Source organism: Tyto alba, unplaced genomic scaffold, assembly GCF_018691265.1.
Source record: "Tyto alba isolate M040663 unplaced genomic scaffold, T.alba_DEE_v4.0 Super-Scaffold_42, whole genome shotgun sequence".
Lineage (NCBI taxonomy): Eukaryota > Metazoa > Chordata > Aves > Strigiformes > Tytonidae > Tyto > Tyto alba.
The window spans coordinates 38675640-38702943 of NW_024881318.1; the positions used below are offsets into that span (position 1 = coordinate 38675640).

The window sequence follows — 27304 nt, forward strand, 5'->3', positions numbered from 1 at the left end:
TTCAATAAAGTGTAATGAAAGACTTTGTACCGCTGTAAAACCGCGAACGCGGCGCATTTTTAACGACCCGAGGGTTTGGTTGGTTGGGGTTTTTTTTTTGTTTGTTTGTTGCTTTTTTGTTTGTTTTTTAACGAACGCTGGCAGGCGCTTCCCAGCACGACAGGAGGAGCTCTGCAGCCGCTGCCCACCCCCAGCCTGCCCTTCCGCCCGGCCCCCGCTCGCCGCCTCCCTCCCTCCCTCCCCTCCCTGCGGGCCGGTACCAGCCCGTCGGGCCGCGCCGCCTCCCCGCGCCCCGGCCTGCCTTCCCGCCGCCGCCCGGGCCCGCCTACGGCGCCGCGGAGCCCGAGGCGCCCGTGACGCGTTTTGGCGGCGGCGGCCTCCCAGGCCCCAGCGGGCCCGGCAGCCATGGCGACTGCCGCGCCCGACTACGAAGCGGCGGAGCTGTACACCCGCGCCTTCGGCGTGGGCGCCCTCGGCCGCTGCTGGCGGCAGGAGCTGGGGCCGCCCGACCTCTCGCTGGCGGTGGAGGGGGCGGCCGGGGCGGCCGCGGCCGTAGCGGCGGAGCTGGGCTGCGCGGCGGAGACGGCGGCCGAGCTGCGGGCCGTCTGCAGGTGGCTGCGGGGCTGGCGGCGGGCGGGCGATGGCGGGGGGAGGCGCGGCCCGCGGCGCCCGGCGGGGCTGCGCCCGCCCCAGGGAAGGGCCGACACCGCGGGCGCTCGCCAGCCGGGGGGACCCGCGGCCCCCATCCCCGCGGGAAGCTTTCGGCTGAGCTCGGCGCCGGAGCGGGGGGGTCCGCCGCGGCCTGGGGCTGGTGGCTGCTGGCGCTCAGGCGCTGCCCCGGTTCCTCGGGAGAGGCCGGAGGTGCCCGGGCGAAACAGCCCCTGAGCGGCCTTTTGCGGGGCTGTGGCATGGGGAGACTTTTGTCCCCCGGGTAAATCTGCGGCGGCGAAGGAAAATACCGTTTTTTCTAGAGCGTAGCGTTCCACTGGCGGAAACTTTATGTTATGGCCTCGAATTCACCAACAAACAGTTCAGCGCTTAAACGTTTCTTAAGTAAATACTTAACAGCATGTTACTAGTTAGGTAAAACTTAAGCTATCTGAATGTGCACGTGGTTTTAGGAGGCCCCAGTTGCAAAATGAAAGGCATGCCTCATTTGAAGAAAAAGAGCCAGGTGTCATTTAGGTGAGTGCTTATAACTGGCAACATACGTCAACTGTTCAGCTTGTTTGGGCCCATGGCCTCTACTAACTTCTGTCAGGGCTAGTGGTGAAGTAAAAGCTGTGCAGGATAGTGCTGTTTGACCAAGCCGCCTGGGTGGCACTCGGGCAGGGAGAGAAAAATCGTTGTTCTGTGCTTGTAGCTTCACTCCTAGTTGCGGACTGTGAGTGAATCACAAACTAGCGTTGAAAGACAGGGGAGAACCACCTAGGGGTTGAAGCAATGGGATCTAACATGCTAAAACTGGAAAGCTTTCGGGTCACATGAATAGCGAGAACCACCTCTCACCTGTAGGAAAGGCCTGATTTCAGGCAGTAATTCCTTCTGGAAGGATCCCAGTTGATGATTTGCCAGAGTTCTGTTGCTATCTGTATAGCTTTGTGGAAGTTCTGTCCTTCAGTTGCTGTTCCCTCAAAGGCACAGAAGTATTGACAAGCTATTTCAAATGCAGGATGGAGGTTGTTCACTTTCATGCACTGAATAGAATGAACATAGTCTCAGAAGTGATGCAGAAGGCAAAACTTGGTAAATGTAGCTAGAAATTGAGCTCTTGTTGATGTCTTTTCCTTCAGTGCAAGTGCAAGATGCAGATAAAGAAATGCAGGTTTTGTGTCATGAACATGTCCTTCTAATGTTCTCAGAGTTATACCCCAAATTATGGGGATAACATGACAGCAAAACCAAGATTAGTAACACTACTTGAGATGAAGTCATTATCTGGACAAAGTTAATTTGATAATTATAGTTCGTTTAAATGATGATGGAACCTCAGAGGAAGGTAGGAGCATTTGTTGCTTTAGTAAAAGGCAAGGAACAAACATAAAGTAAGAATAGGAGCACAGAGTTCAGTGTCTGAGCCAAAATATACCTGCATGAGTGTTGTGTGTGGTGATGAGAGCTCAGTAAGCCATTTGGAAGTCAAGACTTCTAGGGGCATTTTTATTCAGGAAGAAGTCAACACTTACTGAATTATATTTTGCATTGCCAACACAAGAAATTTGCCAGGCATTCTCAGTTTTTCTAATGCCAGTTTAACTAAAACAGTGCGTTACTTCAGCTGTCATAGTTCTGGTGACTAGAACAATTTTTTTACCATTACTAGGCTTAGTAAAGGTAGGGGCTGCTGTTAGTGTTTGAAACAATTCATGTGTTCTGGTGTGGCAGCAACTGTGAGAATTACTCTGTAAGCTTTCCCAGTGCAGATGTAGTCTCTGACTGCTCCAATGCCATGGCATTTTCTCCACAGTGACCCTGTTTCTCCAGCCTCTCTATTGCTATTTTCACTTGAATTCCAAGCAGATTTTTTAATGCTTTCTTTATTTTTCCCTTAATTCATTCTGCTTTTTCTTTTGTTCTGCTTTCTTCAATCTATGACTGCTACGTTTCATCTGCTGTCTGAATTTGTTGGTGTTACAGAGCAGTACTGTCTGTTTCCTGCTGGGTACTGTAGAAAGTAAGTGGTGCTGTGTAGTGGAAAGGTTTGGGAAAGAAAAGAGAAGAAGAGAACGGATTATCTGGCAGCTGCTTGTTGGCTTTGCAGGAGAATGAAGATAAACCTGCACATCCTGGTGTGACCTTTCCCCCATGCAGTCTGGAAATCCCAGTCCCTAATCTCTGTGTGCTTTTGGTTTTAAATTAAATAGTCCTAGCCTCTTGAGTCTCTCCTTGACATTGGCTAACCTCAGATTGCTGCCTCTGATCACTTTCACTTGCCTGCTCTAAGCTACTTGTATTCTTCGCTTGAGAAGAAATGAAAACACTGGACTACATCAAGATATGTTCTGTGGTGTCTTGGGGTCACATTTATTATTAATATAAATACAGTTTCTAGACACTGAAATGAACATATCCTGGATATAAACACATATTTTTCTGACTGTGAACTACTTGTAAGGGAACTTCTGGCAAGATAAGGAGGTTTTCCTTGGGAAGAAGAGAGATGGGAAGATGTGGATACTCCTCCTATATCTATTTTTGAAACAGTAATAGGCTAAGAGAATCCCTCATAGACTCAGGTTGAAGTTTTTCAGTATCCATAGTTAAATCTTTTTTAGAATAAAGTGACATAGTATGTGTTTAAGTATTCTTGCCAATTTAGACTCTAATTGTGAGGAGAAGTGGTATAATGTTTAAATGCTGTTTAGCTTTTTGTGCATCTCAGTGTGTTGTGGCTGATTTTTAATTTTTTTTTTTTTCCTTCTGTTTTCTTCTGGTAAGACATTGCTGCAAACTGAATTCAGGAAAAAAATTCCATCATTACTCACTTGAATTTGACTCCGTAAGAATGCTTTACATGCTGCTCAGGTGGTATGCACACAATCACAGAGATTGCTTGGGATTTCATCAGATTTTAAACACCTGTAAAATTCTGTCCTTAGCTAGGAGATTCCATCAGTACTTCTCTTAAGTAACCAAGGTGTTGGGAGGGTAAAGTTTTAACTTTTGTTCAAATGCCTTAGTGGTTTGTGAGCAAAGAGGTTTAGCTTGGGATTCATTATTGGTGTCTGAGCAATTGAAGTTCTTGAATATTGGAGATGCTAAACTATGTTATACAGTTATGCCTTCCAGGTGATTTGTTGTGTAGATGGAGGGCAAGCTAAGACTCAAATCAATGTGGATTTTAGGTAGGTCAAGGGAGGTGAGGCTTAAAGTCACCTTATTCCACCTCAACCCTAATTCACCTTGTTTTATTAGAAGGGGTAGTTGTAAATATCTCTAGGGACTTGTTATAAAGCTTTATTAATCTAGCATTAGCATCTTAATGTATTAGTATTTAGCGTCTTGTAGCATTAGTGTCTCAAATGTGATGAAAGTACTGCCTTTAAAATATATACGATAGAAGGAGTAATATAAACACGGTATCTGCTTACTACAAAAATATCAGGCAAAATACTAAAGCATCTTCTAATTTCTGAAACTGAGAAAGCTTGTTGTGCGGCCAGAATAATCTGAGAAAAGTAAAGTCATGGTGATTAAAAACTTCACTGATAGTCTATTTACATGTCCAAATTTCCACAGACTTGCCTTTAGCCTTTTTATTTCTAGCTGCCTTAAAATGTCTTTCTAGGGGACATAAATTTCACCTAACACTTTGCATGCTTTTTTCAAGTGAGACCTTCAACTGTTATTCCTTGTCATTCTCCTACAGTTCACTTCAGCATCCATTAAGCAGTATGGCCAGTGTTTTCCCCTCTACCATAACTGAGTGCATGGAGTGTATTTGTCTTGCGTGCAGGGAATATTCTGCGTGGGGACACAGTGGAATCCCATGCTTGTTACTGTCAGGAGTGAGGTGTGCCTGGTGCAAACTTTGTATTGCCTTCACTTTTGTCTGTTAGGGGTATGACACTGACTACTTAGCCTTAATTTCTGGAGGGATTAGCATATACTTTCTATTTGTAAAGCCTTATTTCATCAGAACCATGAACCAGATATTAGTGATGTGGTTCCACTGGCTGCAGTGGAATTACCCAGGAGAAACTCCAGCATGGCCTGTGTAAAAGAGCAAAGCCTTTCAAGGCTTCAGTAGATGTAATTCAATGACATATGTAATGAATTACTAGACTGAAAAACATGTTCTGCATGCAACATTACTTCTAGAAATTGAGGGTTTCCGACATTCCAGGAGTCAGAAATGATAGTATCTGGTCTTGCAAGGATCCACAGAACCTGTCAGGGATTCAGTAGCAGTTTCTCTTTGTGCTGGCTACTTTTCTGTCCTTACAAAGAAAAAGAGGAAGAAGGTTGCATGCCAGCTATTTTACATGGTGTCTGCTTGGAGCTGCTTTCTAGGGAGTGTTAGTTTTTTCCTGCACCAGGTGATCAGTTGGCGTGGTGTGGATACCACAGCCAGAGATCCCTGGCCTAGACCCGCAGGAAGGAAGGAAAGCACAAGTGTTGGTGGTGAGTTCTGGAGTCATATGTATGCATAGAAGGGAGATTGGAAACTGTCGCCTTTCATGAAGGTGAAACTTCACAGTGGTAGGGAATAGAAGTTTTCAGATCCTGCAAAGAACACGTGTGGTGTTTAAACAACAAAATACACAGTAATTTCTTCAAAATGGCAGGTCTTCCAGGTGACTGGGGGCTTTCTAGTGAGTGGGGTCACTGATTCCTGTGCAGGAAGACTTAGTCTGGGCATGCTGGTGGGATGTCAGTTCCACGGAAGTGTCAGTTATGAATTGCTTTACTTGTCAGGGTCTATACATGGCTATTGTGGGCTATTCATAACACTAATCAATATTGAGTGGAGAACAACCCCATCTGTTTAAGGTCCCTTACAAATGAAACCATTATGTGATTGTATGATACAATACTGACTTTATTGGGTCATCAGAACTGGGCTGCCTACCCATAACCAAAATTTTGTCTTGGACTTCTGTTTACAGTCAGCTGATATCATTTGCTTTCAGACTTCCATTTCTCCATCACTATATATGCCTATGCAGTTCCACTCTAAATACTTATTCATTACTGCAGTGATGGTATTACCTAGCTTAGTATTGTTGACATGGGGGACATAATAAAGTTATGGGGAACATAAGATTATAATGAAAAATAATATAATCAAATAATAAATTATATTAAGAATAAATGGTACACCTCAGAAATTTTTCCTTTACTTCACCAATGATTTGTTTGTCCCATGAAGAGATGGGTTTGCACAAGAGTTTGCTGGGATTCAAACTGCATACAGTCTTAGGCAGTGGTATAAGCCCTGCTTTTATATAGTCTGGAAATAGTAGAGAGACAAAAGAGATCAAGTCTGATTCGAAGCAGGTGATATTTCTGTTTTAAATAATACTTTCCTGAACTATTTTTAAATTGGATAAAATTATTTTGTGAGTAATATAAAAATATTACTGTCTTTGAGTCAGCATCATTCTGTATGTGTCTAGAAAGGGAATTCTTACTATTATGGTATCCAATCTGAAGACTTCAGGTGGATTGTTTGGTCTGTGGAATGGTGTGGAGGAACCTTATGGTATAAAACTGTGGCAGGGTAGCAGATATGGTATCCCACAGGATTCACTTTTTTGTGGTGTCTTTATGAAAAATTCCATCCTCATTTATGTTACGTTATGAAAACCTAATGTTTGTTTGGTCAGTTTAAGTCGTTGCTTCAGCCAAAAGCAGTTACACTTTTCCTTTCCACATCCTGCAGTGATTTGCACTACAGCAAAAACCAGTTAGCTATACTTTGGATTCTGTGCAAAGACAAGAAGAGTGAGGGTGAAAAGGGTCTGAGGAAGGGAAGAAGGATACAGGGAAAAGTGGACCTGTTACTTCTGGCAGAAGTGTTGTCTTATTCCCACTGGAACAAATGTGGTATAAATTAATGCCTTAATACAGCAATGTCATCTCATGTAAATGTGTTGGCTTGCCTGTGTTTGTACCTGAGGGGGCTGTTAGCTTTACTATACAGGCTGATGTTCCTTTTCATTGAACGTTTTGCCATATGTCATCAGAAAATCAGAGTGAGCAGATGAAATTTGAAAAAGTAAAGTGGCATTTTTAGCTTATAAAATGTATTGGACACACATTTTGAATGTTGCTTGTTAAACCTCTCAGACAGATACGCTCAATTAGTCAGAATACAAAATAAAGATAAAATTTATCCAATCTCTGTGAAAGTCAGATATGAACCCCAGGACTCTTTGTCACTTGGTTATCTTAACCGTACTGCCCTTTTGACCTGATTTAGACTATACAAGCTATATCTCGTTTATACACATTTTGCTGTCTTTGTTCCTTTTAAGAATAGCTTAACTGATTTTTGTTGGAAGTAAGTATGAAAAAAATGTATAATAGTTATTTCTTTTATTGTCCTAGCATTGATATGTTAATGTCTTCTGATAAAGACAAGGACCCAGATGTTATTCCTGAAGATAGCAGTCTGCTAACTCTTCGGTATGTCATTACGGTACACTCACAGTACTCTGATATGGGGAGGGGTGAAAAACAATCACAAAAGCATGTCTGGCTCCTTGTTCCCTTTCCAGACAGTGGTGGACTTTCTAAAGCAGTGTCCAGAAATACTCTAAGGGCAGAAACAGTAGTTTATGATAGGATAATTGTTATGAGCCTTCTGATTGAATGTTACGTAGGAATTTTTTATTAAGATATACAGAATAAGTCATTGGAAGAACATAGCATTTCTGGCACTAGGTACTTCTAAACTAGCACCTAAATTTGGAGTGTGCAGGAGACTTATTATTATGTGCCAGAGGTTTCTCCAAGGCTTAGTGAGGTAAATCTGTAGCTCTTACCTCTAGTAACCCACAGTCACATTGTAACACCCAAAGCATAAGTACTGAAGTTGTAGCCAGATGCCTCTGTATCTGAACCCAGTCTTTGTAGAATTCATTGGTACTACTGGTGCATTTCAGAGGTTGAGCAATATATGTTATGTTTCTATTAGTTAGTGACCTTTGAACTCGTACTTGGCCAGTTCAGGCCTTTGCTGTACTTGAATTTCAGTTTGCACTGGTACTAATGTAAAGAACTGTGTAAAGGTTGTGATCAATGTTAAGTCTGTTACTGAAAACCTTCAGGAGGGTTAATAGTCTTGTCCTGGATGTTAGAAGGGAATTGGTGTTCATGCAGTGATTAAATACATGTATCATACATAGAGTATCTACTAAAATACAATTTGTTCTACAAAGGATAGAAAATTATCTTAGAAAAGTCATGGGGTTGAGAATATTTGTGGCTTTTATCTTGTTTTTCACTTGCACATGGATTGAAGTTCTCTGAAGTAAGGGGGAATAGTTGAAACAGCTTCCTCTTCAGACAACATTTTGATGTTTTTTCTCATAAGTGTAAAACTGCCCACAAACAAGCTGTAATTTGCACATAAGTGGAAAGAAAAAACCAAGCTGAAATCCACAAGCTGGCCTGTGTACTACCAGGTTTTATAGGAGTCAGGAGGCAAGAGTATTTTAAGTTGGTTTGTTGTACTAAGACAGCCAGAAATCCTTGTCTTTGAAAGCTGCACTGTAGTAGCTTGTGGCATTTAAAATTATACCTAGAAATTCTGCATGGAAGTTGTTGAATTAAATTTTGTCCTGTGTTCCTGCCCCTCAGAATTAGAAAGAAGGCATTAGAAAGGAGAGACGAAACAATTATTGTGGATCGGGCTTGCAGACAAGAAACTCTTGCCTATGAGATGGTAAGTTCCCTGTCATCTTGTAGGACCTTAAGACAGCGCAGCACAGCCAAAATCCAACTTCTGGTGGAAGACAGTAGGAGCACAGTGGCAACAAGTTCCTAATTCTGAGCTTTGTAACCCAGGTTTCTCATCCATTCTGAGCTGTAAGGAACCAGGAGTGTAGTGATCAGCCCCTCCAAATCCATCTTGTAATTCTTTTAACTGTGCTTAGTACCTCTTTTTTTAAGACATCTTCACAACCATTAAAGTCACAGGAAAAGTTAAGTTGTTAAATTTTGCAGTGCTGGAGTCTGTGGCTTGAACAAGCATGAACTACTGTAAAAATTAGGGAAGGAGGTGTAGAGAGGAAGGAGTGTCACTTGTGACTATTGAACATCATCTCCCCTTGAGGTTTCCCAGTCTATCATGAGGGATCTTGTTTCAGCTGTTCCACACACAGGCACATGATGTAAACATGTATCAGGAGATGCAACAACCTTTTTGGGCTCCTAGCCTAGGGCATATCTAAGAAAATATTTGCAATAGAAATCTTCATAAAGGTTTCCAGTGAGTGATGTCTTATATCTATTTCTGAAGAATGAGCACGCGATCAGTTAGTGCATCCTTTAACCAAGCTGTGGTAACTGGTTTGCGTGTCAGAGCTGGTTGGAACCACAGTGTCCTAGAACAGGATTAGAGCAATAAGAATTGTGAGTTTCAAATGTGTCACATGAGGAAGAGAGATGCAATGGATGGAACACAAGTATTTCTGAACTGAAGTCTTAGAACAGTACACGGTCCTGTTATTAAATCTGAAGAACACTTCGTGCTGGTTGGAAGTGTTTCTGCAGTCAGTATTCTCTCTTGATTTGTTGAAAAAGGAGGAAACTAACTGCCACAGAAAAGTGCTTTCCCTCATTATCACAGCTGGGCTATATCTTAAAGTAGGATGGAAATGTGGAAATGCTTTCACTTCTTTTCTAAAACATAGTAAAGTGGCAAGGGCAGTGCTGGATTTTGGTTTTGGATTTTGGAGAAATTGAGACTTCCAGCTATGTCAAGCTTCCCTAATAAGATGAACTGTTGCACTAATTTTTATTTTCATACATCTCATCCTGTGGCTAGTTTCTAGGTCAGTCTTTCTCAAGTTGAGGGCTGCAGTCCCCCTTCACATTTGAAAGCATTCAAAGAGAATTTCAAAGCATTAAGTGATAGAAGTTAGTAGCAGCTGGGTTCCATGAGGGCAGAGTGGCAACAGGCTTTAATTCCCTTTATGCAGGGACTCTCTGTAGCCAAGAAGTTGTCAGCTATCTGAAATTGCCAGCAATTGCTGAAAGCAGCTCGGCTTCTCCAGTGCTGAGGAATGAAGGAAGATGCTTGAAATGGGTAATCACAGCAGTTTCTCACCTTTCTATCTTGGAAGAACTTGGCTGTTATCAGTTCAGAAGGCTACACAGTCAAAAATGAGTTGCAATTAGAGCAGCATTTCTCAAGATTTTTATCCAGGGGCTATGATATATAAGTGGTTACCATTATTATAATTGTATCTTTGTTTTTCCAGGAATCACATGCAGTTGGAAAGAGGCCAGACAATCCAACAGATCTAATTGAGGAGGGAGAACTACTTTTAACTCTGAACATCTTCTATCCTGTCATAGTTCAGAAGGTTGGTGCAGAATTCTCTAGGTTGTATTCTGGTGTCTCTTCCCTACTTAGGTAATATCTTGCTTTCCCAAGCAGTTAAAATGAGTGAGTCCATGGAGGGAGTGTGGTCAACCCTTCAACTGTGGTAACTTCTTAAGGCTATTTCAGAATCTGGCTTTCATTCTGTTAATGGTTTACAGAAGGAAAGTTTTATGATAATTACTCAGCAGTTAATTGATTTCACAGAAAGCTCAAAATCTGAAACTAAATACATGAAAACTAGAGTATTTCTTGATTTGGGATGTGTGCTGAGACTTTCTTTACTGCACTTTTTGGTGGGGAATGTGACTTCTGGGTTTTTGAATAAAACTAATAAATGACACCCTTAGGAGGGGCTGAGGCAAGATTCTGTTTAAAATCTTGTACAGAGAGCTTATGTACCATATGCTGCCATTAATGACCTCAAGATGTTAACTGAAGAGCAGTACTGATGCTGACAAGTGATATTTATTTGAAGCCATATGCTGTTTTCTTCATAGCATAAAGAACGCAAACCTTATCAGACAGTCCTTGTACTGGGCAGTCAGAAGCTCACTGAACTGAGAGACTCAATTTCCTGCGTCAGTGACTTCCAGATAGGTGGTGAGTTCAGCAGTCAGCCAGATCAAGTACCAGAGCACATCAGCAAGGTAAAACCTTCCATGTGGAATCCTCTATGTGTGTAGGAACTTTGAAAATATACAGGAGAGAGGGAGGCAGAGTTTTGTTTTGGTTTTTCTTCAACAATAAATTCAGCTGCACTGCTTATGCCTGTGGGTTGCACTGCAAGTAAATACTTTCTGGTGGCATTACCAAGTTGACCTGTTTTGTGTGATGTTAAGAAAAACATCATTAATGCTACCGCTGGGAAGCAGTAACACTGGCCATGAGTTCTTGCATAGATGTATCCCCATGGACTGACTTTGAGTTATATTCTAGAACACCAGAGGTAATAGAAAGCTAAATACAGACCATCCCCTTCTGAACTTACATGGTTTGGTATTTGCAACTGGGTGCTGATCAAAAGTAGGACTGAAGATTATTCCCCTCTCCCACAGTTGCCAGGTGTTATCTGTGGATGTGCAAAAGGGGTCAATAAATAAAAAGTATTCTGATTTAAAATACTGAAATAATTTTGATAATATATCACTTATAATACATATCACAGAACGGTTGAGGTTGGAAGGGACCTCTGGAGGTCATCCGGTCCAACCCCCCTGCTCAAGCAAGGCTACCCACAGCCAGCTGTCAAGGACTGTGTCCAGATTGCTTTTGGATATCTCTAGGGATGGAGATTCCACAACCTCCCAGAACAACCTGTGCCAGTGATTGGTCATCCTCAAAATGAAAAGTGTTTTCTGATGCTCAGAGGGAACCTCCTGGGTTTCAGTTTATGCCACTTGCCTCTGTCCTGTCACAAGACACCACTGAAAAGAGCCTGGCTCTTGTCTTTGCACCTTTCCTCGAGGAATTTATATATATTAATAAGATCTGTGCTGAACCTTCTTTTCTCCAGGCTGAACAGTCCTACTTGTCTCAGCCTCTCCTCGTAGGAGAGATGCTCCAGTCCCTTCATCTTCATGGACACAGTACTCCAGATGTGGCCTCACCAGTGCTGAGGAGAGGGGAAGGATCACCTCCCTCGACTTGCTGGCGATACTTTGTTGAATGCAGTATAGGATCCCATTTGCCTTCTTGTTGCAACAGCACATCCATAGAGTCACAGAATGGTTTGGGACGGAAGGGACCTTAAAGACCATCTAGTTCCAACCCCCCTGCCACAGGCAGGAACACCTTCCACTAGACCAGGTTGCTCAAAACCCCGACCAACCTGGCCTTGAACCCTTCCAGGGAGGGGGCAGCCACAGCCTCTCTGGGCAACTGGTTCCAGTGCCTCACCCCCCGCACAGTGAAGAATTTCTTGTCGTGGTTTGAGCCTGGTTAGCGGCTAAACACCATGCAGCTGCTCACCCACCCTCCCCCACTTGGGAATGAGGAGGGAATCAGAGGGGCAAAGGGAGACTTGGAGGTTGAGATAGAAAGAGTTTAATAATGGTAATATAATAATACGGTGACAGTATCAACGGGTAACGTACAACACAATTGCTCACCACCTGTCAGCCAACACCCACCTGCTCCCAGCTGGCGATCCCGAACACAAGGTGCCACGTCCACGCTCCTGGGAGTGAGAGCCCCTCCCAGCCCACTCCCGCCTTTATATAGTGAGCACAATGTCACATGACATGGAATATCGGCCAATCCAGGCCCAGCACTCCAGCTGTGCTCCCCCCGCCCCCACACACAGGCAGGGCACATGGAGCTGGAGAGTCCTTGAGATCTCAGTGTGCTTCAGCATTCCTCCAGCTACCAAAATGAACAAGAACTCTATTCCAGCCTGAACCAGGACATTTCTTCATATATCTAAACTAAATCCACGCTCTTTCAGTTTAAAACCATTACCCCTTCTCCTATTGCTGTACTTGCTGACAGAGAATCCCTCCTTATCCTTCCTGAAGGCCCCATGTAAGCCCTGGAAGGCCACTATAAGGTGTCCTGGGACCCTTCTCTTCAGGCTGAAAGCCCCCAGCTCTCTCAGCCTGTCCCCATAAGGGATGTGCTCCAGCCCTCGACCATCCTCACAGCCCTCCTTTGGACCCGCTTGAGCAGGTCCATATATTTCTTATCCTGGGGTCCCCAGAGCTGGACACCGTATTCCGGGTGGGGTTTCGTGAGAGCAGAGTCGAGGGGAGAGTATCACCTCTCCCAACCTGCTGGCCACACTTCTCTCGATGCAGCCAAGGACACAGCTGGCTTTCCGGGCTGGGAGCACACACTGCTGGCTCACAGTCAGTTTTCCATCCGCTAATACCCCCAAGTCCTCCTCCGCAGGGCTGCTCTCAACCCACTTGTCGCCCAGCCTGTATTTGTGCGTGGGATTGCCCCCACCCGCGTGCAGGACCTTACACTTGGCCTCGCTGAACTTCATGAGGTTTGCACAGGCCCACCTCTCCAGCCTGTCCAGGTCCCTCTGGGTGGCATCCCTTCCCTCCAGCATGTCGACCGCACCGCACAGCTTGGTGGCATCGGCAAACGTGCCCAGGGTGCACTCAACCCCACTGTCCACATCTCCAGCAAAGATGTTAAACAGCGCTGGTCGCAGCACCGACCCCTGAGGAATGCTGCTCATCACTGCTCTCCACTTGGACATCGAGCCATTGACCGCAGCTATTTGGGTGTGACCATCCAGCCAATTCCTTATCCACCCCGTGGTCCATCTGTCAAATCCATGTCTCTCCAATTCAGAGACAAGGATGTTGTGCGGGACGGTGTCAGATGCTTTGCACAAGTCCAGGTAGATGACGTCAGTTTCTCTTCCCTTACCCAACAGCGTGGTAACACCATTGTAAAAGCCCACCGGATTTATCAGGCACAACTTGCCCTTAATGAAGCCGAGTTGGCTTTCACCAATCACCTCCTTATTTTCCATGTGCCCTAACATAGTTTCCAGGAGGATCACCTCCATGATCTTGCCTGGCACAGAGGTGAGAGTAACTGGCCTGTACTTACCAGGGTCTTTCTTTTTTCCCCTTTTTAAAAGTGGGGGTTATCTTTCCCCTTGTCCAGTCAGCGGGACCTTCACTGGACTGACACAACTTCTCAGATATGGATAGTGGCTTAGCCACTTCACCTACCAATTCCCTCAGGACGCATGGATGCATCTCATCAGGTCTTGTGGACTTGTGTATCTTCAGGTTCCTTCGATGGTCTCAAACTTGATCTTCCCCTACAGTGGCTGGTTCTTCATTCTCCCAGTCCCTGCATTTGTCTTCCGTGTCTTGGGCGGTGTGGCTGGAGCACTTACTGGTGAAGACTGAGGTAAAAAGGTCATTGAGTACCTCAGCCTTCTCTGTGTCCCAGGTGACCCAGTCTCTCATTTCCTTCCACAGAGGGCCCACATTTTCCCAAGTCTTCCTTTTATCAGTGACGTACCTGTAGAAGCTTTTTTGGTTGCCATTCATGTCCCTGGCCAGACGTAATTGTGTCAGGCCTTTGGCCTTCCTAACCTGATCTGTGGCTGCTTGTACGTTCTCTCTGTATCCCTCCCAGGCTACCTGTTCTTGCTTCTACCCTCTGTAGGGTTCCTTTTTGTGCTTGACCTCCTTGTTCCTGCAGGCCTCCTGGCGTTCTTACCTGACTTCTTCTCTGTCAGGGTGCATTACTCCTGAGCTTGGAGAAGGTGATCCTTGAATATTAACCAGCCTTCTTGGGCCACTCTTCCCTCCAGTGCTTTATCCCATGCTATTCCACCAAGCAGATCCCCAAAGAGGCCAAAGTACCCTCTCCTATTGTCCAGTGTAACGAGCTCGCTGTGTGCCCTCCTTGCTGCCCTCAGGGTCTTGAACCCCACCATTTCGTGGTAACTGCAGCCAAGGTTGGCCTTGAGCTTCACTTTCCCCACCAGCCCCTCCTTGTTGGTGAGAGCAAGGTCCAGCATAGCACCTCTCCTCGTTGTTTCCTCTATCACTTGGAGAAGGAAGTTACCATCAATGCATGCCAGGAACCTCCTGGGTTGCTTATGCCCTGCTGTGTTGTCCCTCCAACAGGTATCGGGGTGGTTGAAGTCCCCCATGAGGACCAGGGCTTGTGAATGTGAGGCTGCTCCTAGCTGTCTATAGAGGGCCACATCCACTCAGTCTTCCTGGTCGTGTGGCCTGTAGCAGACCCCCACTATAACATCTGTCCCTGCCTTCCATTTAATCCTGACCCACAAGCTGTCAGTCAGCTTCTCATCCATCCGCAGGCAGAGCTTCCCCACACTTCAGCTGGTTGTTGACATAAAGGATGACACACCATCCTTGTCTGTCCTTTCTAAAGAGCCTGTATCCTTCCATGCCAACACTCCAGTCATAGGAGACATCCTACCACATCTCTGTGTTGCCAGTGAGATCATAGCCCTGCAGGTGTGCATGCCTCTAGCTCCTCTTTTTTATTCCCCATGCTACAGCACTAAAGGCATTTAACTTAGGCCCCCAATGAAGCTGATTTATTGGCTGGAATTCCTTTGTGCTGCTTTTCAGGTGATCTCCTGCTGCTCTGTGATCCCTCTCCAGGCTCTTGGCATCTATTGCTGCCACTGGCATCAAACTGGTAGGAGTGTCATGGATTATGGTTTCCCTCTCCCAGCAACCTTTATTTAAAGCCCTGTTCGCCAGTTTGGCAAGCCTATAACTGAAGATGCTCTTCGCCTTTTCTGACAGATGTGCCCCATCAGTCCCCAGTAGACCAGGTTTCTCTGAGTGGGTTCCATCATCTAAGTAGCTGAATCCCTGGCTGTGGCACCAGCCAGAAGTTGGTAAAGAGCTGCCAGAGCATGGCACTACTTACACTTTGTGGTTGGAGAGCCAGTGAGGGTGACACTTGCAGAACCAAAACAAACTGAAGGTAAAACACATTCCTAATGCTGTGCCTTTGTGCAGGTCATCTCCAGTCATGAGTCCCATCTCTGGTCCCACTGTCTGCATTTCCTATCTTTTGCCAGAGTTAATAGCTTAAGAAGACCACAGGGCACAAATGAGCATTCATTTGTTCTCTCTTAATAAAGACATATAAGACTGGTCTGGGGATCTAGAGTGCCTAGTTGTCCATGGCTTTCCCATTTGATTCTTACTTAGTCTGGTTATGCCTCTGTACAGTTTTACAGGTTATTCTGAGTCCCCAGAAGTGAGGTGATTGAACCTCCCAAAATTGCTTATCTGTCTTGTTTATATAGATGTGACCAGGGACTGCTCCCATGTGATTGTCATGTGTGTGTGTGTGTGTACGCATGCATGTGTAGTGTACAGGACTGCAATAATTCTCTATCGTTTCAGCAAAAAGTATTTTTTGTTGTGGTCTGTCCTGATCTGGTGTATTGGGTCTGGCTGGGATGGAGTTGATGTTCCTTACAGCAGCCCATGTAGTGCAGTGCTTTGCATTTTTGGCCAGGAAGGGTTGATAACACACCAGTGTTTTGGCTGTTGATGAGCAGTGGTTGCACAGCCTTAAAGCTATCTCTCCAGATCCCCCCAGGGACAGTGCACTTGTGATGGGCAAGAGACTGGGGGGGGGTGTAGCTGGGAGACCTGACCCAAACTGGCCAAAGGGATATCCCATGCCATATGATGTTGTGCTCAGCAATAAAATCTGGAGGAGGGGAGTAAGAGGATCATTCATGGTTAAGACATTTGTCTTCCAAAGCAACCACTACGCATGGTGAGGCCCTGCTTCCCAGGAAGTGGTTGGACATTGCCTGCTCATGGGAGGTGGATAATAAATCTCTTTTTGCTTTGCTTCTACACGCAGCCCTTGCTTTTCTCATTAAACTGCCTTAATCTCAACCCACAAGCTTGCCCATCTTATTTTCTTTCCACTGTCCTGCTGAGGAGGGGGAGTGAGAAAACAACTGGGTGGGGGGACTTGAAGCCAGCCAAGGCCAACCCACTACATCTTGCTAGTTTTTTAAAATCTTATTAGTCTTCTTTTAAGTCAGTGCTGTGCAGTTACTTGATTTGTGCACTTTGTTCAATGATGCTTTTGTTCTTGTTCTGTGTTTTTGTAGAAATCTGTAACTTGTTTGGTGATGTGGATAGAAATAAGAGAAGAGCACTGACATAACCCGTGGTCGTTTGAGAATACTATCAGCAGAGCAGCTGCATAGCTGATAATCATATAAGCATTGTTGTCACATCAGCATCTAAAACCAATGCAAAGCTTTTCTTAGAAACTTGTAGAATGAGGTCTCTTAATATAATTTAGATACCTAAAATGCTTGGATTTTGACATGTTCTTGTTTAACGTGTTTAATCTTTTATAACACTAGTGCAGACTTATCTCTTTCTTTCTCTCTCTCTCTTAGGATCTCTACAAATCTGCTTTCTTCTATTTTGAAGGCATCTTTTATAATGATAAAAGATACCCAGAGTGCAGAGATCTAAGCAGGTACAGTATTTGTAGATGTTGGCCAAGGAACACCTTAAGAGACAGAAAATTTATTTCATTTTGCTTATGATTTGTGGTGTTTTAAAGACTAGAATGTCTAGTGTATGAAGCTATAATATACTTTCTGTACTATTTTTTCACACTGAATTGATTTTTACATAGATGTTTAAATTTACTTACTCATTCCTTCCACTCACTTCCCTTCTGAAAAGGGGATGAATGTATTTTTTGTCCCCATGAATCCTGTTTTGCTCTGTTGGGATGGGATCACTGTGGAAGGTGACAGGTGTCTGTACTGGCTTTTTAAGTGCCCTCCCTACTTGTGATGACCACCAAAAGACTTGCCTGTGATGTAGAAGGGGGATCAGAAAGACAACAAGCTCAGCTCTGTGGAATTCAGTTTTTCTGCTCAGACTTGGAAATATACTGAATATCTTCATGGTAAAGTCAATAAGGGGACTGTGTGTCTGTTGGGAAAAGAAATCTGAGATGACATTGCCAGGAGTCTCAGGTATCTCTTGTTTGGAACTATACCTAACACTGGTTGAGCACAAGTCATACCCATTTAAACTATACATAGTAGTTCATTTTAAGGAAGTGCGGGCTTGCTGACAAACTAGTGAGATTTAGGACATCAAGATGTTAAAATGGATGATATGGAAGAGCTGTGAATTTGAACTCTGTTCTTGTTATGCCAGACCTGGTGTGTCAATTCTGAGAAATTAATTATTTTTCTCCTTCTCTTTCTGTCTGTGAGCAACAATGATCTTCATGAAAGGGCTTGTGATAACATGCAGTTTGTGGAAATTAAATGCCTTGTATGTAGGAGTGTGCTGAAGAGCCAAGAAATAATTGCAAGAATAACCAGTGCTCCTCCAGTGTTAAAGCTTGGAAATGTAACTGCAGTTCTCATCTTTGTGTTTCTCCTTGGCAAAACCAAAAAAAGCATTTTAATACTTTAAAACAAAGTTATTGACCAAGGAAGCAAAAATTAACTGCTGGTAACTTGAATTATTGGAATACTTGAGAAGTGTTGTGCTGCAAACAGCCTGACCTGGATGGGTGCTATCAGGAGCATACACTGACTAGAAATCCTTGGAAAGCTGCCTGGTGGGGATTTAAAGGCAGGTGTTCCTCAAGAACAGTGCATAGTTCTGTGGGGTTGTGGTATTGCTGTGAAATTACCTTAAATTATTACAAAATGTGAGCTGTTTTGATTTCTGTCTTTTTAACTGTGTCTCAGTGTCAGCTTCTCATGTCCCCAAACTCCTTCCTTTTCTGTACATTCGCAGTTTATAGCATTGCTATGCTGGTCACCTTTCTTTTCAGAACAGTTATTGAGTGGTCAGAATCTCATGACAGAGGCTATGGAAATCTTCAGTCTGTCAGAATGGAGGACTACACATTTAATGATTTGTCCCTCAAAATTGGCTTTCCATACCTCTTCTGCCACCAAGGGAACTGTGAGCACATCATTATCATCACAGATGTAAGGTAAGTTACTGCTTTTTGGGAGTCCTTAGGCAGTTGGAAGCAAGCCTTCCATGGACAGACTTCAGACACTAAATGCTGAACATTTGTTAGACTAACTTTAAGATTATTCTGTTGCCTTCTTCAGGGTTTATTTAAGATTTTATTACATATATACATATTCCACATATTTATGTGACTACCACTGCAAGGAAGAAAGTAATCTCCCTTGCTATTTTTTTTTTTTTTTGGTAATATTTTGTCTGCATAAAATCTTTCTAACTTTATTTCTAGCTCTCTAACCAGTGTGAGATGATTGTAGTATGGGAGGAATGGTACCCACAGTGAAAAGCTCTTTCTTTGCAGAGCCAACGTGTGGCTGATTTACATACTGATTCTGGAGCACCAGGGAGCAGAATGCTGTTAATGGCTCTGGCTGGAGTCAACTGGACTTGCTACTTTAGACTTAGTGCTATGGGGAAGGAATTGGAAAGAGAACAGAGGAATGGAAATAGTGGGCTGAGGTGGACAGGGAATGAAGAGATGGAGGAGATGGTAGTGGCTTTGAGGTGGCAACCACATCAACAGTAGCACTATTGTGTATGTCCCACTCAGTGCAGAGAGGGCACTCTCTGATTGTCTGTAGTGGGTGACAGATTATTTTCAGTTCCCTGAAGCCTGATGAACCTACGCATTAGTAACAAATGGTGCTTCCCAAGAGGAATACAACCCAAAGAATGGCATAGATGCTGCAACTAGCTGATCTCAGGATTATGAGCCTCTAAACATTCACCTGGTGATGTTTTTGCCTGTTAGTCTATGTAGGAGATCAAAGCTTTAAAAAAGACCATCTAAAGTAGATAGTCTGGAGACTCCTGAGTTACTACACAAACTGAATTTACTCCTGGCCATAAAATCCACAGCTGGTGCAACTAGCAGTCTATCTCCCAGTCTTCATCTGTGTTAAGAAATGCTAAGCAGAAGTCTAGTCATAGTTTACACAGAAATTTAAATCATGCCTTTTCTTCAGTGTCCATGCTTATGTTCAGATAAATTACAATGTGACAGAGTCTTTATTGTATTTTATGTATTTATTTATTTCCCTCAAGGCTCATTCATCATGATGACTGCCTGGACAGGAACCTCTATCCCTTGCTAATCAAGAAACACTGGTTATGTACCAGAAAATGCTTTGTGTGCAAAATGTATACAGCCAGGTATGCACATTCTCAATCCTCTCAAGTTGTTTTCTTAAATAAGTCTTCCTAGGTGCTGCTAGTAACTTTAAAAAAAAATAAAAAATCAAAGCTCTGTATGTATTTGGTAATGTGTGTGAATAATCTTCATGCAAATATTCAGAAATCTTATTCTTCAGGCAGTTGGAGGAGATGATTCAGGATGATCAAAAGAACTGAATGATGAAAAGGTTAATTATTTGGCTCAGGTTCTTTTGCATACATAGAACTCAGCTCTCAGTCAATTACTTTTGAAAATCTTGCTTTTTGGGGAAAAGGCTGCGTTTTGCCCCTGTGACAAGTGATTCAGATTAATTTGTCAGAAGTTGTACAGAGCTTTCATTAAATCTAGCATCTAAGTAGAGGAAAACATGGAGCTGTCCAACTTTAATATAGTAAAATCTAGAGATTTTTAAAAGGCATGTAGCTTACCCCACAGGTGAACTTCTAACCTCTACCTGAAAACTGCTGTGCAGCTGCACTTGAAGGAACCTTTGGTGATGCACAGATTGTCTGCAGTTAAGACAGCAGAATGTGAATTTGGTGCTCTTCATACACTTCAGTGCTGTTTACTTGGGACATGAGAAAGCCTTTCAGTAGACACAGTAGAAATTTGTCTAACGGAGTTCTACAGACTAGGCTAGGCTCCTTGATTTTCTAAGTCTAGATGATTTAATTACCAAAACACCCACTGCCTTTTTTTCCCCCCAGGGCAGTTTACACTCTCAGTCTCAGGGCTCAGAGTCCAGCTCAGCAGCTGTGTCCTTGTTATCTTGCTTGTTTTGTCTTAGACTTCCCTGGAATCAAGCAAAGAGCCCATTACCTTTGTGGTAAGAGCCCATCTAGTGCTCCTAGCAGAGCCCCTAGAGTGCCTTCAGAAGTGGCTATAATCTGTGAGGCATTTGGCCATAAGGGGAGGTGGAGCCAAAGGGTCAATATGGGGGAAAGATGGGATGGGGAGGGCATTACCAGAGGTGATGTAAATGCATTAAATTAAAACCAGGATTAAGCACTAAGCTTAAGTGGGGAGATGCTAAACCATGGATAGCAGAGCTGCTTTGTCTGGCTGTCCTGCATGTTCTAATCTGTGCAAATAGCATCTTTAATCACTAGAGGCCTTGAGCTGTCATGGTCTCTGAGTGCTACCAAAAATTAATTGCTTGGTGACATGGCAGGGCCTCCTTGTACTGGCAGCTGTGTTCACGTTAACTTCAGTGTTAGCTAGAATTTGCAGCAATCCTGTCCTTGTCTTCTCTGCATCATCCGGGCCCTTCTTTTAGACCTATAAATGGGTTTGATTATTACTCAGAGTACTTTGGGTCAGTCACGTGTCTGCTCTGTATCATAGTTTCTTATCTTAAGGGAAAACAGATTTAACTTTCATGACTTAAATGGACATAGGGTGGACAGAAGATTCCTGTTAATTTTTTTTTTTTTTTTTTTTGTTATGCACTCACTTTACTAGCTACAGGTTTGAGGAGTTCCTTAGGAAATGCTGCTGTAGCAGTGTAAGGTAACAGCTGGGATTGACATTGAATGGGTGCGGAGTTTGGAAAACAGCTATATACCTGGAGCGGGAGATAGGCAATATAGGTAGTACCTGGTCAATATAACATTATTACTGATCGTTGCTGTCATCCTCAACTCTGAGTAAAATGTTGAGATGTTTGTCACAAATGTGTTGAACTCACATGGAAAACACTTGTATTTTGTAACGTGCAGGTGGGTAACGAATGAAGACAGTTTGGCACCAGAGGATCCTTGTTTCTTCTGTGATATCTGTTTTCGGATGCTCCATTATGATGCAGAAGGCAATAAACTGGGGGAGTTTCTTGCATATCCTTATGTTGATCCTGGGATTTTCAACTGAAACTGACATGACCCAGAACTCTGTGAACTGTGTTGGTGAATCTGTTGCTCTGGCTACTAAAAACACCAGACAGCTTGAGTTTTGAGCATATTCCTGGGTTTTGGGTTAGGTTTATAATACTCTCCCCTGAGATGGAAGGAGCCCTTTACACTTGAAGTCTTTCTGGTTTGTTTTTCTGAGTAAGTATGGTTTAAAAGGTAAGTTAAAATTGAAAAATACACTTGGACACTACTTTACTTTACTCAGTTTATTAAAAACTTTGACAACAGTACAGTAGTTTGGAGACTGTGGACTCTAAAAATACAGATTTTTAAAGAGAGAATACCTTGCAAAAACAGATGTGATTTTTGAGAAGTTCTGTGCATCCAAGGCTCTGTTAACCACAAAGGATGAACATTGTCTTTTGGCATCTTAGCTTGAAAACTGTGTCAGTTGTCATCTCTGAATAAAGCACTGAATAGTGAATAGCACTGAATTTGTGGGGAAGAGAATGGTGTCTGAGACAGAAGCTCACAGTGCTTGTTAACTTCTAAGATCTTTCCTGCAAACAGAGGAGTGCTTGCATCTGTAAGCCGCTGCTGTCCTTGCATTCTGACTCTGAGTACTGAATCTGTGAAGAGTAAACTACATTTCACCTATTACTGAATTGTAGCCTGCCTTTCAAATAACTTTGTTAACTGTTTACAGTGTGTGCGGTTTTAATGCTTCATAGTGTTCATTGTGCACTTCTTTTTGTAGTACCATTCTGTTATTTTAAGTATTGTTGGTTTTCATTGAGGTGTGGCCAATTTGTACTTGTTAGTCTGATGTTGAAACTCTACTTGCCAAGACAGAATATACTTACCTAGTGCCTTGCTTTTTAAAGTCATGTGGAATTCAGAGGATTTTAGTGGAGATCTTTGCTGTTTAGGAAAGCTAGTAGTGCTAGCTGCTTTTCTTTTGAAAGCTTCAGCTAGTTCTCAAAAAAAAAATCTATTTCTAGTTGGTGTAAAAGACAGCCAACTTTGATAACCTGATACAGAGATGTATCTGACAAATCTAATTCTATTCAGGTGATGTGGCTGCAGATTTTGCAAGTGCTTATTTGAGTATCTTAGATGTCTTCAAACAAAAGTGTCTTAAGCATTTGCAGGACTCCATTCATCAGTCACATATTTGACTGCTTTCTGATGGTGTATTAGGTCATGTGGATATAAATCTGTGCTTTTTTTTAGGACAAAAACCAAAAGGTGATTTTTTTTTTTGTCTTTTAAGTCTGCCAGCTGTTGACCTGTGTATTTTGAAAATGGAGTAGTGAAGGAAGGATTTTTAACAGCAGGTGGTGATAGTTCTCTTATCCTTCAGGAATGTGCAGAAGAGGGAGTGCTCTGCCCACTGTAATTGTCACCAGTTAAACTGCTAGGACTGGACTGCTTTGTGGTGCTGTGGCAGCTGCTTCAAAGATCTCCCACAGGACACCTCTGGTTGCACCTTCAGTATTTGCCTCTTAAGTTGTTACTCTTCATCTTTCCCCAATCTCATCCTCTGTCAGCTGTCTCCTGGTAACATAGGAGCTTCCCAGTCCTCTTCAGTATTGGAACTGAAATCATGTAGACAGCTGGTATAATTTCTAAAGATACTGTATGTTTGTTTGTTTGCTGGCTCCTTATGCTGAATTCTAAGGTGGCAATCAGTAGTGTTTTTGTGGTGGTTTTTCTTTTTTTTCTTTTTTTTTTTTTTTCTTTAGCAGGAAGGAGAAGGGAGTGGCCAAAATGTGAATTTGTTCTTTCATTAAACTCATTCTGCTTTGATATGCTATCTTACACCCAACCCATTTACCTACTTCGCAGTAAAAAGTTATGGTCAAATATATTTCAAAATTGCTGTCCCTGCAGATTAAGGAATTTGGTAGGGCTAGTCCCATATTTCCAGCTAGGCAAAGAGAAGCTGGCCACAATCTGGGTGTGAGTTGAGTGCATCCTACAAAACAGAAAAGATCTCGTGTCAGGAGCTGCTGTTTGTGTGCTCTGGTCCTATTTAATATTGAATGATTCAACTTAAATGATGAATGGAACAAAAAGGTTGCACTAAATCATAGTTTGTAGAGATACTTTACTTCCCAAGAGCTGTCATAGGACAGCTGGGTCTGGTCTTGATTTAATACGTCTTTCTGAATGAATCCTCTGAGTGAAATCCAGCATTGTACCCAGCTGCCAATTTGTAGTTAAATTTCTGTAACACCAGTTGGATATTTGTATTTGGGCTATTTGCTAAATGCTGTTAGTGTTTCAGTGATCAAAACTTCCAAGCAGATTTATTACTTAATGATGAAAAATGAGAAAATTTTTTTAATAATCCCTTGTCTGTGTGTTCTTTTTTTTTTTTTTTTTTTTTTTTTTTTGTTAAAGCAAGACAATCAGCATTTTTTTTCTTATGAATCCTTGTTATAGTAAACTGGATATAAGGGTGTGGAACGTGAAGATGATTTGAGTTATATTTAAATGAAAATTTAAAGGCCCTGCCTGCTGACATGTTAAGACTTTTGCCTGTACTTACTGAGGAAAGCAAAAAGGCTGCAGTATTAAAAACTGTAGTTGAATCTGTTGAATCGAAAGAGCATTAACCTGAATCTGTGGTTGGCTTTTTGCTTTGATCTTTTTAAAATACTTCGTGATTTGGCAGTATGAACCATTATAACTTATTTCAAACTTCCAAAATGTCTTGGAGATTCTCTCCCTAATGAAAGTTTTTGCTTTGCGGACAAGATGGTGATACAGAATGTGGTTTCTAGTGTTGAGGAAGAAGAGAGGCCCCTCTGATTTTACTGTTAGTGTAAAGTACCAAAGCAATATGGAATTCATAGATGGTCACTTTCCACTGGTATCTGGGCACTTGTAACACTATCACAACAGCGCCCTGTGTGCTTGAATGATGACCAACTCAACAGGGCTACACAATATTTTAAGCTGTAGTAAACTTGACACTTGAAGTAGGGATGCTACTGTCAAAGCTAACTCTGCTCTAAATTTTTGTGCATTAAAAGGTTTGTTTCCTTTCTGCAAAAAGAATCAGCCTTATTCCTTGGGAGACTTAAGTTTGACTGCCTAGTCAATTGTCACCTCAGAAATTATTATTGTATCATTCAAGAGACACAGTTTATGGACAGTCAGACATCTTAGAGGGTGACGTGACCATCTCTAGTCAGTGAGATTCTGTGAATTTAGGTTACTTGTGGTTTGTAAATGGGCGTTAACTTCAGGTAGTAGAAGCCCAAGCAGCCGAATGGATCAAGCATGACTTACTTCAGTGACTTCCAGCATACAATCAGGAGCTTCATCTCTGCATCCATCTCAGGTAACCCTTTGAAGTAGTGGCATGGTTGGCCAGCAGTTGTGAAAGACAGATGTGTGTTACCTAATCAACATTTGTCTGAAAACAAGGTGGATTTGGTGTACTTACTGAATACATAGTACCTTTTTTTTTTTTTTTTTTTTTTTTTTTTTGGTTTGAGGGGTTTTGGTACAAAGGAATGGTCAAAATCAGTAAGTGTCTATATGAGAATTCCCATTTTGAGTTAACATCTTTACAGAAACACTTTTGAGGGTGAAGGTGGAAGTTGTTTTAATTTCCTAAGGCAGTAAAGTACATCTACATGTACGTAGAAATATGCAAAATCCAGTGTACAGTAACTACCTGTATTTGGAAGCTGAATGAGAATGTTGCTGTCTGATGGTCTAGCTGTATGGCCATGTTAGTCTCTGCCCTTAACAGTTTGTTGTGAAGATTGCCGAAACTCAAGATCTGCGGAGGCCAAACATCATGGCCATCTGCTGAGGACAATTTCACACTGGGAGCTGCTATGGCTATTCATCTCATCTTCCAGGTTTAATTTGAGGTACTATTTTCAAAATTTAAAAGCTGTTAGGTTTTGGCCTATAAACACCTTCAATTTCATTACATGATTATGTACCCATTATGCCCATTGCTTTGCAAGCAATTTTAGCATTTAGTAACTACTTGCATGTTTTTACTTTTGTATGGGAGATTGCTATGTTCAAAACTTTAACTATACTGCTGCAAACTAGAACTTCTTTCCATGCTGAGTTTTAACTTAAGTAATCACAAAAGTGGATTGTGCTTTGTAAATACAGGCTTTGGTATTTAATCAAGCTTTCCAAATGCCTGTAGCTTGCTACTTTAATTTCCTCAGGCAGCCAGCATGTTACTACAATGTGCTACTGTAACTGATTGCTACTATGTTTTATGTGAAAATTCATTTATGAACTTGCTTTGAGCAGCAATGTGGAAGCCTTCCCCCAGTCACTCTTCACATTGGTCAAACTACTTCCCAGCAGGCAGAAGCAGAAGCTTAGGTGTAGTGACTACATGTACACAAACGGTCTTCGAGTGGTGTATTTATCAGTGAAAAAAAACATTCACTGTGTGATAGATTCTAAGAAAGTTACATAAAAAAATAACTAGAGCAAGCTAGCAAAGATGAGTGAATGGCAGTTTTGAACACAAACATAATACTGCTCGTGCAATGAGTGTCAGATACTGGAGTTGTAATTGGAGGCTTTTCATGCTTTTTTCTATGCCTCTGGTCATTAGTGAGGAGGGTTGTGTTGTTACTTAAACCATGCAAGTGAAGAGCAGGGGAGATTAGGGCTGTGATCCTAAAACTAGTATGTAGTTTATTACTCTAGTCTGTTAGAAGTAAGAAAAAAACCCTAAAGCCAGCAAAAAGGCAGTGCTAGGGAAAAAAACTTTTCATCTCTTCAAAATTAAGACACAGAATATGGAGGAATTACTTCAGAGTAGTGCATTATTTCAGTGAAAAAAAGCATTCTCAAGGTAAGTCTGTCACTTTCAGATTCTGGATAATGGGGAAGTTCAAAAGCAGTGCTGACATTACTGACCTTCACCTGGTTGTGATGTGTTGAATGTTGAAGTTGCATTTTCCTGTTACTGAGTAGCTGCTTAGCACTACTGAAGAGCATAACTGCAAACAAAAGTAAAGATTGTAGCAAGTTGAACCTGAAACAGGGAAAAGTTGTACACCTTGTTTTATATATTAGAAATCCATTTTCTCTATACTACCCTGGGTAAAAACAACACAGAAAACCAAGGTGGGCTGACTGAAGAAGCCATAACAGCAGTTTAGAAGGCATATAAACAAGAAATAATTTGACTTCTCAGTATTTGATACCATGCTGTTTTGGTCATGCTGCAGTACTGAAAACTCTTCCTTGTTGAATGGTGTGAGTTAAAGTTTCAGAAGTACTGGTCTCCACCTTGATGTAATCATGTTTTTCCATTGCTGCCCAGAAGGTCACAATACAAGGCAGTATGTATACCTGGAACACTATCACCTTCCCTAATATCCCCCTAACAAGTTTTACTAGGACTATAAAGCTCTAATTTCTAACCTGGCTGGCCTCTGTCAAATACCATTTTCCAGTCACATAGAAGTCATGCCTAGTTCTGATGTCAGGCAAAGTGTGTAAGGGAGTTTCTCAGAGGAGCTTGTAGCTGTTTCATTCCATCACACCTTTAGGCATTTTTCTTAAAATACTTTACCACCATTTCTGCTAAAATTCAAGTTAGAAATCTGCAAGCTAATACTAAGGCAATAAAATCAAAATAGTACTAAAACCAGACACTTGCTGTTTCTATGAATGTCTTCATCTATACATGTTAGTATTAAGAACAAGTCCA

At 42.5% G+C, this 27304-nt stretch overlaps 1 protein-coding gene across 1 annotated transcript; it reads left to right on the forward strand.

Annotated features, from left to right (window-relative positions):
• Positions 1 to 264: 264 nt before the first annotated feature.
• SNAPC3 (small nuclear RNA activating complex polypeptide 3) lies at positions 265 to 23941 on the forward strand. The gene is made up of 9 exons (XM_042804894.1): positions 265 to 611; positions 7054 to 7131; positions 8308 to 8392; positions 9933 to 10037; positions 10555 to 10704; positions 16950 to 17032; positions 18362 to 18526; positions 19612 to 19719; positions 21460 to 23941. Exons 1-9 carry the CDS (start codon positions 406 to 408, stop codon positions 21605 to 21607), a joined length of 1128 nt encoding a protein of 375 aa, XP_042660828.1. The 5' UTR covers positions 265 to 405; the 3' UTR covers positions 21608 to 23941.
• The last annotated feature ends 3363 nt before the right edge of the window (positions 23942 to 27304 follow it).

What these genes read in the sequence shown, in the direction of transcription:
- SNAPC3 (XM_042804894.1), top strand. Translation starts at nt 406, where the DNA reads ATGGCGACTGCCGCGCCCGACTACGAAGCGGCGGAGCTGTACACCCGC. An exon ending in AAACTCTTGCCTATGAGATG is followed by an intron (nt 8,393 to 9,932) that starts GTAAGTTCCCTG and finishes TTGTTTTTCCAG; the next exon opens with GAATCACATGCAGTTGGAAA. An exon ending in ATTATCATCACAGATGTAAG is followed by an intron (nt 18,527 to 19,611) that starts GTAAGTTACTGC and finishes ATTTCCCTCAAG; the next exon opens with GCTCATTCATCATGATGACT.